The 18,368-nt window shown below is 35.7% G+C and overlaps 1 protein-coding gene across 5 annotated transcripts in view; it reads right to left on the minus strand.

The window, feature by feature from the left end:
• Tet1 (tet methylcytosine dioxygenase 1) overlaps positions 1-18,368 on the minus strand; it is a 126,096-nt gene that overhangs the window by 12,875 nt on the left and 94,853 nt on the right. For 4 of the 5 annotated variants that reach the window (XM_071611219.1, XM_071611217.1, XM_071611218.1 and 1 more), the window contains 6 exons: positions 13,367-13,578; positions 9,563-9,713; positions 8,740-8,826; positions 4,127-4,216; positions 2,400-2,545; positions 735-1,078 (listed from right to left, as the gene is read on the minus strand). In XM_071611219.1, the coding sequence (XP_071467320.1) occupies positions 735-1,078; positions 2,400-2,545; positions 4,127-4,216; positions 8,740-8,826; positions 9,563-9,713; positions 13,367-13,578 (1,030 nt within the window). The remainder of the gene's footprint in view (positions 1-734; positions 1,079-2,399; positions 2,546-4,126; positions 4,217-8,739; positions 8,827-9,562; positions 9,714-13,366; positions 13,579-18,368) is intronic. The other variant, XM_071611220.1, reaches the window with a different exon arrangement.

The following is an 18,368-nucleotide window of genomic DNA, read 5'->3' on the forward strand; positions in this document are numbered from 1 at the left end:
CAAATACTAAGAGGCTGAAGCAAGATTCTAACATTTAGTGATACATACTGATGAAAATGGATAATGTGTGATTTCTTCAGTATGCTCAAAACAATCTAGGAGCCTCGTGCACTGGTGCAGGCCTCTAATCCCAGTAACGTGGAAGGCTGAAGTAGGAAGATCACAAGTTTGAAGACTTCAGCAACTTGACAAGACCCTAAGCAACTTAGACACTTTCTCAAGATGTAAAATAGCTGGGCACAGTGGCCCACACATATAATGTGAATGGCAAGTGAGGCTGAGACAGGAGGACCTTGAGTTCAAAGCTAGCCTCAGCAACAGCAGGCACTAAGCAACTCAGTGAGACCCTGTCCTCTAAACAAAATACAAAATAGGGCTGGGTATGGGGATCAGTGGTTAAGTGTGCCTGGATTTAATCCCCAGTATTAAAAAATAAACAAACAAAAACGACCCACCAAAGCAGAGATAGGCCATGTTTTTGTTAATTTTCAGTTTGAATACCCATGTAGAAATATATTCGGAATCTAAGACTTAACTCTAAACAAAGTATAATAATGAAGATGAGACTCAGTAAAATCTAGTAAATTATCCTTTTAAGTCTGTCTTCTCAGAATGCCTTTGACCTAAGAAGGAAGTAAAGATAAAGGACAGGAAAAATATGGTGAAAGAGAAATTGCCAACCCTGTGTCAAAGAAGTTTGTACACAGAAGAAAATTTGGTTCCACAGAGCTCACCTGGGAGCGGCACCAATGAAGTTTTACTGTTCTTTGCCAGGGCAGAGTTATTCTTCCGCTTGACTCGAGGCATTTGTTTCTTCTCCACTACCCTAATCTTGCGCTCAAGAACTTCGGTCATCATTGCTGCCCTCTTCTTCCCAGATCGAGGAACAGGCTGAGTAAAACGTGTTCTTTTTTTGCAAGTTGGTTGAAGGAACTGAATGGCTCCAGATTTGACCTTGGCTTCCATCCCTTCTCTGGACCCAAACTCATCAGTGTCGGCAAGTTTATACAAAGGCAGGACATGGAGCTGCTCATCCTCAGGAATAACACCCAGGGTGCGGTTATCTTCTCGGGTTAAAGTACATACCTGTTAGGAGGAAAAAAAGTGGGAAATACAAGCTGTACATCTTCATCTTACATATTATTACCTTCTTTTTTTTTTTTTTTAAGTTTATTTTTCAGTTGTAGTTATTTTTATTTTGTATTTTTAAATGGTGCCGAGGAACCCAGGGCCTCCTACATGGTAGGCGAGTGCCATACCGCTAAGCCACAACCCCAGCCCCTATTATTACCTTCTTTTTGAGGCAAATATGAAAGAAATCTGCAGTACCCTTTTTACTTTCAATTAGTTGTTGCTGGCATATTAATTTTGATATTTTCTATCAAGACAATCAACTTGGTTTAATTCTACCAATTAATCAGTTGTCTGTAAGCTGTCCAGGTATAATCGAATTGAATTCTATAAGTAAATTATTATATTGCAAAAATAATTATATATTTGATATTCTTCCTATTCAACCTTCTTGTTGAATTCAATCTCATTTCATTACTTACATTGAGAAATGGTTATTGAATTGTGTTCAATTGACCTATCACAGTGACACATGCCTGTAATCCCAGATACTCAGGAGGCTGAGGCAGGAGATCACAAGTTCAAAGACAGCCTCAGCTACTTAGTGAAGTATCAACATTAAAAAAAAAAAAAAGCCTGAGGGATGCCAGACAAAAAGAGAAATTGCCTTGCTTAACTTTATGCATAGTAGTTTGAATAACACTGAATTGTTGCATTAAAGACTCAACAAACCATGCACTCTCACCTCCCAGCAAAAATATCCAATGAAATATAAAATGCAAACCCGTAAACGTTTCTTTAGTTATTTTGGTAAAGGAATTAAACTCAAGGAGCTTAACCTCTGAGCCACATCCCAGGGCCTTTGTACATTATATTAATTTATTTATTTGTGGGAACTGGGGATTGAACTCAGGGGAACATGTCCATTGAGGCGCATCACCAGCCCTATTTTGTAATTTATGCCTTACTGGTGTTGAGGCTGGCTTTGAATTCATGTTCCTCCTGCCTCAAGCGACTGGAACCCCTGGGATTTAGAGGCATGCACCACTACACCTGGCCATGTCTGGGGCTGGCTTGATGATCCTCCTGCCAATGATGTTCCTAGTCATGGAGATTACAGGTGTGTATCACTGCACCCAGCTCAAAAGTATTTATTCAAGGTCAGTTCTATAAGTTTTTAGAAACAGTAACAATAAGTTTAATAAATATCACCTATTTATATACTGACAACTAATAGCATATACAACATGACTTGTGACAATAATCACACGTAAGAATTGCAGCCTAGGCATATAGCAAAAGAGTTTTTAGAATTTCAAGTGACCCAGGTACATACTACTGTGCTTCCATTATTCATGTTGTGTATGTCTCTGTGGGAATGGGCACAGAAATCTAGGCAAGCAGTGACCCCAGAGAAAGGACGACCTTCCTTATAACCAAGTCGACATTCTTGGGCAACATGTTCATATTCCACCTACAAGAAAAAAAGAAAAATTGAAGAGACAGAAATAATCACATTTAATAAGAAACAAAAATCATTACCTAACAAAGTGCTTAACATCAATAGCATGTGGAGTAAACTGAGAAAAAGGTCAAGTGTGAGGCCAGCCTCAGTACTAGAGAACTTCTGGTTTCAACTGCTAATAATACAAAATAAAAAACAAAAATTATAATAAAATTAAGGGGGGGGGGAAGGACTTTTAGTGCTGGGGTGTAGTAACTCAGTGATATAGTACATGTTTCGCATGCACGAAGCCCTTGGTTCAGTTGCCAGCACCACATTTGAAAAGAAGGAAGTTGGGCTGGGATTATGGCTCAGCGGTAGAGCACTCGCCTAGCACACGTGAGGCCCTAGGTTCCATCCTCAGCGCCACATTAAAATAATACAACTAAAAAATAAATTTAAAAAGGAAGTAAAAATTACTGAGCATAGTAGCACAAGCCGTTAATCCCAACAACTCTGGAGGATGAGGGAGAAGGATTCAACTTAGCAAGACTCTGTCTTAAAACAAAGAAAAAGGAGGTAGATTGGTGAAAGAGTGCTCCTAGGTTTAAATACCTTTCTAAAAATAAATAAAACTTCAAAACCATAACAACAACCAGAAAAGAAACACTTGCAGTCATATTTAAAATACATGCATTTTTCTTTTATACTGTAGATCATTTCATGTTCCTTTCTTTTTTGATTCTGGGAACTGAACCCAGGGGCACCTCACCACTGAGCCACATTCCCAACCCTTTCTTGTATTTTATTTAGAGACAGGGTCTGAAAAAGATACTTAGGGCCTCAAAAGTTGCAGAGGCTGGTATCATTTGATGTCAAAAACATTGATTTCAATGAATTTCCATTTATCTGTTTTGGATTGTTCAACACTAACGTATAAAAAGATAGTAATGCCCAGCCTATTAAATTAATTTATTCATTTAAAACAAATATGTTCTTTTCTAATGGGCATAGAACAAAGGGGCACTTTACCACTGTGCCTTTAAGACAGGGTCTCACTAAATTGCTTAGAGATTCACTCAATTACTGAGGCTGGCATTAAACACGAGATCATCCTGACTCAGCCTCACAAAATGCTGGGATTACAAATGTGCGAAACCTCGCTGGTTCTGGGATTATGGATTTGAAGCACTGTATCCAGCATTTGGTTTTGTATGTTTTGTGTTGCTGAGTAATAAGATCAGGACTTCAATGCTTGGCAAGTATGCTAAACTGAGCTATACTCAACGCTGTTTTTAAAAATTTTGTTTTGAGACAGGGTTTGCTAAATTGCTAAGGGTGGCATAAAACTTGCACTGTCTGGCCTTAGCTTCCTGAGGCTTCTTCTTTAACTGAACTCCTAGAATGGAAAGAGTTAAAAATTGAAGGAACAACAACAAAAACTCTACTAGATCCTTGTAAAACTAGTCCATACCTGCACATATACATATATATCTATGTGTACATACATGGATACACCCCCCTGCCCCCCCCCCCCCCCCCCCCGCTAATAAGTACTTTGTTATAATTTGAACCATATGTAAGAACAATGTAAAATGTTTCAAAACATACCTGGTTTTTGTAAGCTTCAGGAACCATCTGCTTATACAATGGAGCTAATTCTGTAGCCAAACCCTGTAAAATACCTTCAAAGAATTGTTCCTATAGGAAAAGACAGTCCATATAGGTTATTTTATGACATTTAAAAGAATTTAATGTATTAAATTCTATGATAAATTGCTAATGGATGCCTGATGGATAATTCATCTTCATCCTGATAAAATAACTATCACAGACAAGAGTTTTTCTTTTTCTTTCTTTCTGTTTTTTTTTTTAATCTTTTGAAACTTGCTAATTTGTGGCCTTGAATTTGTGATCCTTCTGCCTCAGCCTTCCAAATTGCTGGGATTATTTATTGTAATGAAAAGGAAAATTATTTGCAGTTGTAATACCTTAATAGCATACTTGGAAATAAAAATTTAAAATCTAAATAGTGTTAAAGAGCTAAGAATGGTGGTACAGGCCTGTAATTCCAGACACTCAGAAGGCTGAAGGAAGAGGATCATAAGTTTTAGGCCACAGAAACTCTGAGATACCCAGTCTAAAAATACAAATTTAAAAAGGGGTGAAAGTATAGCTGTGTTACAGAACCCCTGGGTTCAGTTCCCAGTACCACAAAAGCAAGCAATCAAACAAAAAATTCATAAAAAAATGTTGCTACAAATGAGAATCATACTTTATATATATTCAATACTACTGGACACTTGATACAATCGGAGATTCTTGCTGGCAAGGGGTACGATGAAGAACAGAATGCAAACCAGCACAATGCGATGAATTTCTATATAATAGAGAAGAATGAGGAGGAGCAACATATCAAAAACATGTATAGTATATATATTGGATCCTGGGTTACCAGTTTCAAATATACTAAATTTGTCTTAAAAGTAAAACTTCACATTTCAAAGAAACTGGCTGAGAGGTAGAGTTCTTGACAAATACAAGGCAAGGTTTTGAGTTTAATTTCCATTATCAAAGAAAAGAAAGGAAAAAGAAAAGGAATCAAAAAACACCCCAAAACACTTGACAAGGCCTGATATACGTGTGTGTGTGTGTGTGTGTGTGTGTGTGTGTGTGTGTGTTTTTAAAGAATAGCAAAGTGGATCGGGGTTGTAGCTCAGGGATAGAGCACTTGCCTAGCATGCGGGAGGCACTGGGTTTGTTTCCCATTACCACATAAAATGCCTGAGGATAAAAGATAATTAGGTAATCAATTGAGTAACTAGTTGTCTAAAACCAGTATTGCCTCTTCTTCACCATAATGACTATAAATTTAGATAGATCTGATAGGAATATGAGGACCATGAGCACCACATTAGCATCTGGACTCACTGATTAGAGAAGTGGGAAGTTTAAAAAGGAAAATCAATGATAGGAGTATCTACTTAAAGTGCTGCTGGTGCTGATGGTATGAAGAATGAAGCAGGGAGGGGAGACATTGAAAACCAGAAGACTTCAAAGACCAGTTAATGTTTTCCAGAAATGATTCTATTATATTATTATATTTAAAGTTGGAATCTTGTCAAATGTGACTTCTTTTTTTTTTTTTTATTTTTTTTTTTATTGGTTGTTAAAAATAAAAAAAAAAAATTTTTAACAACCAATAAAAAAAAAAAAAAAAAAAAAAAAAAACAAATGTGACTTCTATCACATCTAAGGAAGTCAGTTTAAAGGAGATTGAGATAAAGGATGAAGGAAGAACGTGACAAGGTTGAGGCAATTTCCTCATGTGAGAGCTGGGATACAGATGCCATAAATATAGTTAAAACACCTTCATGTGGTCAAGTTCTCCTCTAACATGCTTTTAAATTATTGCAGAAAACAAAGCTACCCAATATAGAGGTAGGAAGTCAATTCTGTAGATTGACATGACTCAATCTGGGCAACTATGAAGCATGAGAAATGACATTCATTTCCCTACTGACTTATGTTTATTCTTTCATTTATTTTTTAAAATATTATGTTTTAGTTATAGTTGGACACAATTCCTTTATATTATTTTTATGTGGTGCTGAGGATCGAACCCAGGGCCCCGTGGTAGGCGAACACTATTCCACTGAGCCACAACCCCAGCCGCAATCCTTATATTATATACAAGAAATAAATGCATGTAGGTTCCACTTCTAGATTGCGTTCTTCATCTGTTTATACCCACTGGAAAATTCATTCGTGACTTCATTTATTTGGTCTACTCTTGAGGATTCTGACATTGTTTTATTGGTAACATCCTTGTGCTCTTCTTACTCCACATCTGATCTCTAGGACTATCATACTTAAATTGATGGCTTTTATAACTATCACCTAGACCTCCTCTTTAGCTCTGTCACCACTTAAGATTTCCCTTAGGGACTACAAACCTCTCCTGCCCAAATTGAATTCATTGTCTGTCTTCTGCCATCCTGGTCTTAGTGTGTTCCATATGAAGGAAGAATATCAGAATCCAACTTTTTTTGTTTTTAATATTTATCTTTTAGTTGTAATTGGACATAATACCTTTATTCCATTCATTCATTTTTATGTGGTCCTGAACATCTAACCCAGGGCCCTGTATGTGCTATAGCGCTCTCCGGCTGACCCACTACCCCAGCCCACAATCCAGTTCTTATAACCTCTCCAAACCAACCGCGGCACACATTTCCTGTGTCACAGTCATATTCCAAGCCACCATTAATCCCTGTTCTGGATTGTTCTCATAGATTGGTAGCCCAGGTTCCTAAACCCTTTCAAGGCTAATTGCAGTCAAATTATTCAAAAAGCATCAAGGGAGGGCTCATTAAGGAAACTCCTCCTTAAAATCCTTCTATGATCTTACAGAATTCTTGAGGTGGCATATAAGGTTGCCACCTGCACCTCACTCTGCCTTGTCTGCTGAGATTCAGACATAATTGGCCATGAGCGATGCTTCTTCCTATAAGCACTATATAAATTTTATTCATTAATAAAAACAAAAAGGATGTCACAACTACTAATTACATAGTGCTATCTATAATTGTTGTAGTATGAAATTTCACCATAAATATTAATATATTTATACTAAGATACTTACATAATATTTATTTTTATTTTTTTTATTTTTATGTGGTGCTGAGGATCAAACCCAGGGCCTGGCACGTGCTAGGTGAGCGCTCTACCCCTGAGCCACAGCCCCAGCCCCTTACATAATATTTAAAAACAAAAAATTACTTAATTCTAAGGTAGATGGACATCAAATTATGAGCATAGTACCTGTTCATTTTTAGGTATTTCAAATTTTATATATTTCATATAAACTTCAGTAAATTTTTATAGTTTTCTACCTTTTGTTCGACTTTTGTGTTGGACTAGTTCCAACTGCTTTGTTTTTTATATATTTTGATTTTTGCAGGAAGATGGGGTACTGGGTATTGAATCCCAGAGGGTTCTATCTGTGGGTTACAACAACAGTCCTTTTTATTTTGAGAGAGGGTCTTGTCATATTCTCAAATTTGGCCTCAATCTTGCCATGCTCCTTCCTGCCCTTCCTCAGTTTCTGGATTTACAGGTGTGCTCCCACACACTTGCCACTTGGTAGACTAACGACTTTAAAACTCCTTTTGTCAATTTTCTTGCCTCTTTTGGGGGGTAGGGTGAACTGAGGACAAAACCTATACATGTGCTACCTCTGAGCTATATTCCAGTACCGCCTTTTTCAACCAAGGGTCCTATACCACTTAGCCACATCTCCACTTAACCCCCCAGTTTGAGACGGCGAAGTTTCTGAGGACTGATGAGGTATGACCGGGTCACAGCCTTTTTTATTTATTCTTCATTGTGTGACAGGTTCTCCCTAAATCGCCCAGGCTGGTGGCGAGCTCTCCATTTGGAGCCTTAGCCTCAGTGTCAGGGTAGTGCTAAAGTTTTGAAAGAAATGTTTTCTTTTAAAATGTATTTTTCTCTCACAACTAGTAAAAATATCAATCTTATTCAATTTGTTGAAATTTGTAAATACATATTTTTCTCAAATATGGTTTTCTCACAAAACTTAGGGGATTCTTACAACAATGTTGATATGCCTTTTTCTTTTGAACACAACTTTATTTTAGTTTATTTAAAAAAAAATTTTTTTTGTAGTTGTAGATGGACAGAATGCCTTTATTTCATTTGTTTATCTTTATGTAGTGCTGAGTATTGAACCCAGTAGCTCACGCATGCTAGACAAGCAAATGCTCTACACTGAGCTACAACCCTAGCTGGATATAGACTTTTAGAAATATTTTAACATTTTACTTTATAATTTCACTAAGTTTTGGTCTTTGATAATGTCTTAATTTTTTGTTTTTTTCCCACACTATAATTTTTTATTTCTGTAAATGTATATGTATAGTGGTTGTAATATATACTATTTTTTTACTTTTGGTCACTGCTGAACAGAGAAAACACCAATCTTCAAGTTAATTAATATGATTAATACATAAGTCCTCTTCACCCAAACAACACAAAAATATTGCCACGCTTAGTACCCACTGAGCCACATGGCACCCGTTTCGCACCTCCACCAAGTTGATACGAATTTGTAATTATACTAATAGATGCTTCTTTTAATTAAAAAAAGAAAGTACTCAACTTATTTAAACTTAATTGTAAATTTAACTAATTTCTTTGCTCACCATGGCCTTGTGTTCCGGACAGACTCGTTCCGGTTTCTTAAGTCTTCTTCTTGCATTACGTCCTTTAGTAATTCTGTCATAGAGGTTCTGTGGGTAGTTAAACTTTCTGAGTCTTTGAAATGTTGGCAAATGGTAAATGGTTTTTTTCTACTAGAAGTGTAAAATTCTAGGTTCATCTATCAATAGTTTCCACAAGGGTTGAGGCGCAGGAGGAAGGAGCCAAAAATAATATCTTTACCTAATTTATTTGAACTTTTTTTTGTGTGTGTACCTGGGATGGAGTCCAAACACAGAGCCACATCACAACACCTATTTTGCATTCTATTTAGAGGCAGAGTCTCACTGAGTAGCGAAGTGCCTTGATAAGGTACAGAGGTTGGCTTTAAACTTTGGATCCTCCAGCCTTAGCCTCCTGAATTACAGGAATTATAGGCCTGTGCTACCATAGCAGGATATTTGGAACTTTTAATCATTTACGTAAACATATTTGGAATTTCATTACTACTTTTTATTTCTTGACATATTTTCTTGGTGGTCCTGGAAATCAAACTCAGAGGTACTGTAACACAACTACCTTTTGTAAATTTTATTTTTGAAACAGGGTCTTACAAAATTACAAAATTACAAAGAGTAGCCTAAAACTTCCTACGCTTCTACCTCCAAGTAGCTAGGATTATAGGCATGAGCTACCACACTTGATTTCATTACTAAGTTTTAATATATGTAGTTTTAAAAATATATGTACATATTTAGTATTTCAAAAACGTTAAAGGAATACATTTATATACACGCTATGTAATTTAAAAGGGAAGAGGACACTTACATGTCTGGGACAGCTGGGATCAATTCTAAACCTTCTGGGGTTTGGGCTTCTACCAAATTTACATCCATTGAAATACATGCTCCATGAACAGCCATAAGAGTATGAAGCTCCACAAGTCTTTGGGTCAGTTCCTTGACATATACAGTTACGACTGCAAGAGGGTAATTGTAAGTGAGTTGAAAGATAAAGCAGGATAATACCTGAGACAGAATATTTGAGAGTCATATAACTATAAAAGTATAAATGGATAACAGATCAGTTACCAAATTTATCTATTTAAAAACTAAACTCTTTCTTTCTTTCTTTTTTTGTTTGGGTGTGTGGTGCTGGGGATCCAACCCAGGGCCTGTGCATTTTAAGCATGCTCCCAACCGAGTTACATCCCAGCCTTTTAAAAGTAAACATTAAAAAAATATATTTTTCAAAGTGTGAAATATGATATATCAAGAACTATGTAATGTTTTGAACAACCAACAATAAAAATTAAAAAAATGTATATATTTTTAGTTTTAGATGGACACAATACTTTTAGTTTATTTATGTATTTTTATGTGTGCTAAGGATCAAACCCAGTATCTCATATGTCTAAGAAAAACACTCTACTACTGACCCACAACTCCAACCCTGAAAACTAAACTTTTAAATAAAATGTTTGTTTTTAAGATTACAATCCCCCACTGCCCCATTCCTTTGAGCCATTTTATTTTGAGACAGTCTTCCTAAGTTGTCTCAGGCTCCAGTCTCTCAAATTGTAGACATGTACTACTGCATGCAGCAATTTTGGGGTATTTCTGAAGACCTAAACTAGACCGTTATTATTATTATTATTTAATATTTATTGTGTTTATTTATTTTTATGTGGTGCTGAGGATCAAATCCAATGCCTCTCTTGTGCAAGGCAAGCGCTCTGTCACTGAGCCACCACCTCAGACCCATATATGTTATTAAAGATGTAAAAGCAAGTAAATAGTGTACATTCTTCAGGGGATTCTAAATTTGTGTAATGCTTAAAACATGAAGTAGAATATATGTATGACTTATGTAATGATCAAAAAATACAAAAAGTGAAAAAACATAAAAATTATTTTTAAAGTCAAGGAAAATAATGCGGAAATTCAGATTAAAATTATGCCTTGCTGTGAAGTCAGGAAAATCACATAACATTCCTTATAATGAAGAAAATGAAGATTAATCAGTGTAACAAACTTTGAAGCCAGGTGTGGTGGCTCACACCTGTAATCACAGCAGTTTGGGAGGCTGAGTCGGGGGAATCCCAAGTCCAAAGCCAGCCTCAGCAATTCAGCTAGACCTTGACTCAACATAAAATAATATGAACAAGGGCTGGGAATGTGGCTCAGTGCTTGAGTGTCCCTAAGTTCAATTCCCATTAACAACAAGAACATCCAAAAAAAATTTAAAAATAAAAAACTTTGAGGGGGAAAAAAAAACAGGACACAGAAACATGGCAACTTCCTACAGAGGTAGAAGATGTATTTTGGAGGGTTTGGAGATACATTAATAGTACAATAACTGATAAAGAAAAAAATGAGTTGCAAATTTAGATCCAAGGGTTCAATTAAATTTGAAATTGTAGAAGGAAATTAAAGGTGCCAAACAAATAATTTATGTATATCACAGCAAAAATACATAGGGAAGAGAGAAAAATATAAATTAACATACTCTCAATGATTATTTCAAACCAAAGACATAAGAAATGTGACAAATTGTGAGGCTTAATAGAGCTGTAAGTTAACCTCTCCAAAAATGGAATAAACTGACTTCAGATAGCTTATAATATTAAATGTGGCGTATAATATAACTACCAATACTTTCAAAACTGATGTGAATCTGAAGGAAACTCTCTGAACAATCAAAATTTCACCAGGAGTCAACAAAATTAAACTTTTACCTTTAATGATTTCAATGCCCTAAAAAACAAAAACTGAAATAAAAGCTCTTTGAACTCTAAAAAACAAAATAATAAAACACATTGAATTTTAGGTACAGGAAAGTGACTATAATGCATCTTTTCAAGAAAAGGGTATTCGAATGAGAGTATATAATATTTTCTAAAAGGCAATTTTCATGAAATAATTTAATACTAGAAGTGTTACTGTTATATATCAACATAATAAAATAATTAACCTTAATCTTATGTAAGGATTGGGAAGAAAATGATGTAAAATTTCATTTACATTTTGTATAATGACATTTCTTTTAAGAAGGAAACTTATATGTGGAAAAGTTTAAAACATTCTTAAGGGAAACTATATTGAATGAATAGAAAATTCAAGCTATTGAATAAGACTCAATATTATGAAGATGCCAGTTATATCATTAGATTATTAAAAGTATACAAAGTTTTATTTCATAAAATAAAATTTTATATTTGGAAGCAAAAAGAAAAAAGAAAATCTTACAGATGGGCTTGTGGCTCAGTAGTAAGAGAACTTGCCCAGCAAGTGTGAGGCACTGGGTTCGACACTCAGCTCAACATTAATAAACACACACAATCACATATATTATACTAAAAAAGAAAAGAAAATCTTACAGAGTAAGAGTGAGTGAGTCCTATCAAATATCAAATATTAAAATATTTGATATTTGATATCAAATATTAAAATAAAACATAGGGCTGGGGATGCAGATACCTGGGGTTTGATTCCCAGCACTACATAATAAAACAGCAAGGAAACAAAAACGGCACAGAAAAAGTATAAAGAGGGACTGGACTAGGGTTGTGGCTCAGTAGTAGAGTGATCGCCTAGTACATGTGAGGCACTGGGTTTGTACCTCCAGCACCATGAAAAATGAAATAAAGTATTGTGTCCACCTACAAGAACAACAACAAAAAGCATAAAGAAAAATGATCTGGGAAAATAATTTGCAAATTATAAACCAGGCAAACTTTTAGTAGCATTGGTATATAAAAAAAAAACAGGGGAGAAAAAAAGTTAAGAACAATCCCATAGAAAAAATGTCCTGCAAGAGCTACCAAAGGATTTACTACAATATAAAAAAGGGGCTGGGTTCAGTGGTGCCCACATATAGTTCCAGCACTCAGGAAGTTGTGGTAGGAGGGATGCTTGCCTGCAAAAGGTAGCAACAGCTATGTCAAGGTCAAAACTCTTCTCAAAACAAAAATCCAATGGTAAGTGGCTCCTGACCATTTGAAAAAATACTGGTTCATAATAAGATGCAATTAAAATTATGCTGATGACATTAATAGACAAAAATTCAAATTTGAAAACATAATCAATGGCTGGAGAGGAGTAAAAGCAAATATTCTCTTATTTTGAATAGAATAAATACAAAATGATACAAATTCTTTTGAAGTACCTTTCTTTGTGCTATAACTACTTTCCTGTGCATGTTTGAATACCTGGCAATCTGGAAGGTTGAGGCAGGAGATCACAATCTTAAGGTTAGCCCCAGAAATTTAGCAAGCCCCTAAGCAATTTAGCAAGATCTGTCTCAAAATTAAAACATATCTGGGTTCAAAAAATAAGGAAGTGGTAAAAAATATGAGGGGCTGGGGATAGAGCACACTGTTAGAATGCTTGGTTAATATGAAATAGGTTCAATCAATAGCATTGTTCCCCACTGCATTTATTTGGAGAATATTCTAAAATGGCCCTATCAATGACAGTACTAATTTCTGTTTAACAAAATATTTGTTTATTCTACCAGAATACCTAAAATATTATTTTCCCATACAGTATACTTAGTTGTTAGTTAATTAACAATTTACCATTATATAATAGGGATCTGACTGTCAAATCAGAACAAAACAGATTTGATTACTTTTCATTGAAGGTACATCTTCGGTCTGTCGGATGACCATTGTATGACCGTAGACTCTCAACAATCTCCTGATACAAACTATCGGCAATTGGAGGACATAAGGCGTCCCATATCATGATGAACACCACCATCACAGCAGTTTCACAGTGGTGGCCTGTACGCACACGGACCAAACAAAGAACTTTTTCTTCCTCACTGCTTCTTCTTATAACCTGCAAAAGCAGAATGCATTCATCTATGAAAAACTAGTATCCTACATTTAAATGCAATGGACATTTCTCTTTAAGTTCTGGATGGTTATATATTAGCTTATTTCTTTCTTTAAAAAAATAGTGCAACATTCTTTGTTTTGTGATGGGGTTGTAGCTCAGTGGTAGAGCGCTTACCTAGCATGTGTGAGGCACAGGGTTCAAGTCTCAGCACAGCATATAAATAAAATTTACATTGACAACTAAAAAAAATTTAAAAAACAAGATTATTTGTTTGGGTTCCAAAAGGGGAAACCGAGAACTCAGGAAAATTTAAATACCTGCTCTGCTTTTCCACAAATGGAAAGAAACAAGGAATCCCAATATTAAAAATAAATGTAGAGCAGGATGGAGTACTGCACACCTGTGATCCCAGGGGCTTATGAGGTGAGGCAGGAGTATTGGGAATTCAAAACCATCCTCAGCAACTTATCAAGACATAGTCTCAGAATAAAAATATAAAAAGGGCTGGGGATGTGGCTGAGTGCTTAAAAGCCCCTGGGTTCCATCAACAAACTTGACATTGAACTGTGACAAAGGTATAGATTACTTTTGTGTCTCATGTTACTATATAGGATACCATGTAAACCAATGACCATGCAATTTCTATGATTTCGTTATGCTATTACAAGACTGTATCACACCTATCTTAATCATAAGACTAAAATGGTGCAGCTGACTTGCAAAATGCAAAATATAATAATTAATTAGCAAGGCCCTATGTAACTTAGGGTTGTGACTCTGGAATCACAGAAGTGCACCATTGTGACCAGCAAGATGGAGTCTTGATCAGTTGCCCAGACTTACTTTCAAATGCTTCTCCTACCTCAGATACCCAAGTGCAATGACTAAACCTAGGAAAGAGGATTCTTTTTTGCAAGGCTGGGAACTGAATCCAGGGCTTCACACATGCTTGGTAAGTGCTCTAACACTGAGCTACACCAACCCCCAGCCTAGCAAAGAAGATATACCTTGTGATGATATTGATGATATATGGGTCTTTCACAGATGTTTTTCTTCAGTGAACTATAGAAAATTAAGCATAATGTCTAGGAGCTGAGTCAGTAAATATGGATCGTGGTTCAATAAGGGGTTGAGGTATTAAATCTAAGTTCTCTGAAATATATAAAAATATTGAAAGAAATGAAGCCATTATAATAAAGAAAATAACCAGTCACAAAAATGACAAATACTGCATGAATCTATTTATATCAGGTATCTAAAACAGTCACATTTATATAATTAGAAAGAACCAGAAGCTAGGGGGAAAAGACAGTAGTTGTTATTTAATAGGAATAGATTGAAATTCACAAGATGAAAAAGTTCTGGAGATCTGTTTCACATCACTGAATATACTAAACTCTACTGATCCCTACACTTAAACATGGTTAAGATGGAACTGAGAATGTAGTTAAGTGATAGGAGCGCTTGTCTAGTATGCCCGACGCCAATTTGATCCTCAACACAGGAAGAAAGACAGGAAGAAAAAAAAAAGTAGGATGTAAATTAAATTGCATTTTGCTCTCATAACAAATTATTAAAAAAGAAAAGAAAAAAGCGAGGCAGGAGGCGGAGTGGGCGAGGTGGCCTATCACTGAATTCAAGCAGCTCCACAGGCCAAAGTAGGAGAATCATAACTATAAATCCAGTCTCAGACTCAGCAACTTAGGCCCTAAGCAACTCAATGAGACCCTGTCAAACACAAATCGAAAAAAGGGTTTGTGATGTGGCTCTGAGGTTAAATGCCTCTGGATTCAATTACAGGTACAATAAGCGGTGGGAGGGTTTAAAGAAGAGAAACTACATAACTAAATAGAACCCTTACAAGAAACAAAATATTAAATACTAAAAATGTTCAGAAACACTCTTGTATACTGTTCATGAAAATGTAAGAAATGAGAATTAATTTTGGAAAACTATTAGTATCAACAAATCTAATCAGCTAAACATGTCATCTATTCACAATCCAGGAACTCCACTAGACACAAATGCACTTCCTTGTTTCCCAAAGTCAGAGGCATTATTCATAATTATCCCAAACTGGAAATAACTGAAACGTCATTACCAGCAGAAGCGCCCAATAAATTTTAACTATTCATAATAAAGGAATACGACTTAGCAATGAGAATGATTTATAATTATACACAATATGAATTAATCTCATAATTACAGTGCTGAGAGGCAAAAAATGACTTCTTTTTATAATACAAAATGTCAGAAGAGAAGGAGAGTGACATTTTTGGTAGGTAGCTAGGGATTAAGAGGGGAGAAGAATGTTTCTGAGGTACAATTATATTGCACACTGACAACACAAGTGTGTTCACTTTTTAAAAATTTTGTGAGCTTAGGATTTATGCTGTCTTCTGTAGGTAAGTTATAGTGAAATAACAGGTTTACTTTAATCATCTTTTTCTTTTTCATTTATTAGTTCAGGTCATTTTGGCGCATCTCTTAACTTTTCTAAAGTAGCATATTAGGATCTAATAAATCTTAACTACTATTTTATGTTTGTTTGCTCTACCACTGGAAACATGGTTACTGAGCACAGAATTCATTTCATCAGAGGCTCACATCAAATATTTGTTGAGTGAATATTTAAAAACCACAAAAACCCAATGTGGTTATATTTTATGAAAATTTCAAATCCTTCATTTTGCGCTACTAATGACACAGAATCTCTCATTAAAAATTTTTGTCACCTGCCATGGCGGGCTCACATGGGTACTCCCAGCAACTCGGGAGGCAGAGGTAGGACAATCACAAGTTCAAAGCCAGCCTCAGCAAAATAGCCAGGCATCAAGCAACTAAGTGAGATACTGTCAGCCCATTTCTGTAATTCCAGCGATTTGAGAGGTTGAGGCAGGAGCATCACCAATTCCAGGCCAGCCAGTGTAACTTAGTGCTTTCTCATAATAAAAATGTGTAAGTAAAACAAGACTAGCAGTGTAGCTCAGTAGTAGAGCACTTGTTTTCGATCATGCATTAAGTTCTGGGTTTGTTCATGTATACTCCAATGGGCATTAAAAAAATGTATGAGTTAAAGTTATTTTCTCCCATTTTGTTAGCTGTCTTTTCCCTATTTCAGAGTCCTTCATAGCACAAAAATTTCAGTGTTGATGAAGTTCAATTATTTTATTTATTCTTTTTAGCCCAATTTATCTTTAATTTTTTCTTAATCACTTCTAGTCTTTTTTTCTTTATTTTGGTAACAGAGATTGAATCAAGAGGTGCCGAATCACTGAGCTACATCAACAGCCCTCATTTTATATTTCATTTAGAGATAGGGTATTGCTGAGTTGTTTAGTGCCTCATAAAGTTGCTGAGGCTGGCTTTGAACTTTTGATCCTCCTATCTGAACCTCCTGAGCTGCTGGGATCACAGGCTTGAACCACCATGTCTGGCCACTTATACCATTTGTACCTTGTGTGTGTGTGTGTGTTGCTGGGGATTTAACCCAGGGCTCTGTGCATGTGGGGCAAGCTATAGCTGAGCTATATCCCCAGCCCCCACTAGTATTTTTCATATTATATCATCTAATAAAAAATTATATGGTGGACCTCTAACTACCCCAGCTATATTTATTGAAGATTATTCTTTCCTAATGATTCTTGTCTTGGCATATTTACTGAAAAATGAAGTGACCATAAATGTGAAGCTTTATGATCAACTCTTGATTCTGTTCCATTGATATATTATGTCAAGACTTATGACAGGAACAACACTGTTTTGATAGCTTTGGGATGCATTTTGAAATTGGGACATGAGTCTTTCAATGTCACCCGTCTTTTTCAAAGTACTGCTGGCAAGCAAAAGGAGAGAATAAACCTATTTTGAGCAGAAATTTGAAGACCAAATATCTTTGTAGAAATCTTTTTTCTATGACTGAGCTAAATCCCCAGTCTTTATTATTTTGAGACTCAGTCACTTCCCCGGGCTAGCCTGGAACTTGTGATCACCCTGCCTTAGTCTCCATGTCCCTGGGATTACACGTGTGCACAATGGTGCCAGGCCCCAGAAAAATCTTTTACTGTGTGCAGAAAGTAGAGAACCCTTTAAAATTCATAGCATGACCAAGGACCTGGATTCAATACCCAGTACAATACACACATATAAATAAATACCATAGTTATTTATAGTTAATATAAATAGTTATTTATAGTTAATATAAATAGTTATTTATATTAACTATAAATAAATAGTTATAATTTATAATGTTTGGGGGGAAATGTCAAAAATAAAAAGTATTTATACATGTTCAGTAAAAACGTAATTTCTTTTTTAGCCTAAATCCCATTCCTGCCCTTGGCGCAGTGATGATTACTATAGATTTTTGGTGTGATTTCAGGGAACTGGAATTAAAATCTGAGTCTTCTTGTATGAGAAACACACATTTTACCACTGCGCTACGTTTATAGCCAGGACAAGTATTTTTGATACACAGAGGGTTGAGTTTGGGGTTGGAGGACCCTCAGATAAGAAGGACTGACTATTTATTTATGTGTTTATTTTTATCTGTAAATGAAAACAAAATTCTTTGAGGTTGAATCAGGGTTGTTTTAGCACTGAGCCACATAGCCAACTCTTTTGTGTTTCTTATGTTGGAAAAGGGTCTAACTAAATTGCTGAGGCTGGCCTCAAATTTGTGATCATTCTGTCTCAGTCTCCCAAGTTGCTGGGAATAGTCCTGCACCACTGTGCACAGCTGTATATATTTTGAATGCCCAAACATTGGGATAATAATCAGTGTGTATTAA

This window comes from Marmota flaviventris, chromosome 4 (genome assembly GCF_047511675.1).
Source record: "Marmota flaviventris isolate mMarFla1 chromosome 4, mMarFla1.hap1, whole genome shotgun sequence".
In the NCBI taxonomy this organism is placed as follows: domain Eukaryota; kingdom Metazoa; phylum Chordata; class Mammalia; order Rodentia; family Sciuridae; genus Marmota; species Marmota flaviventris.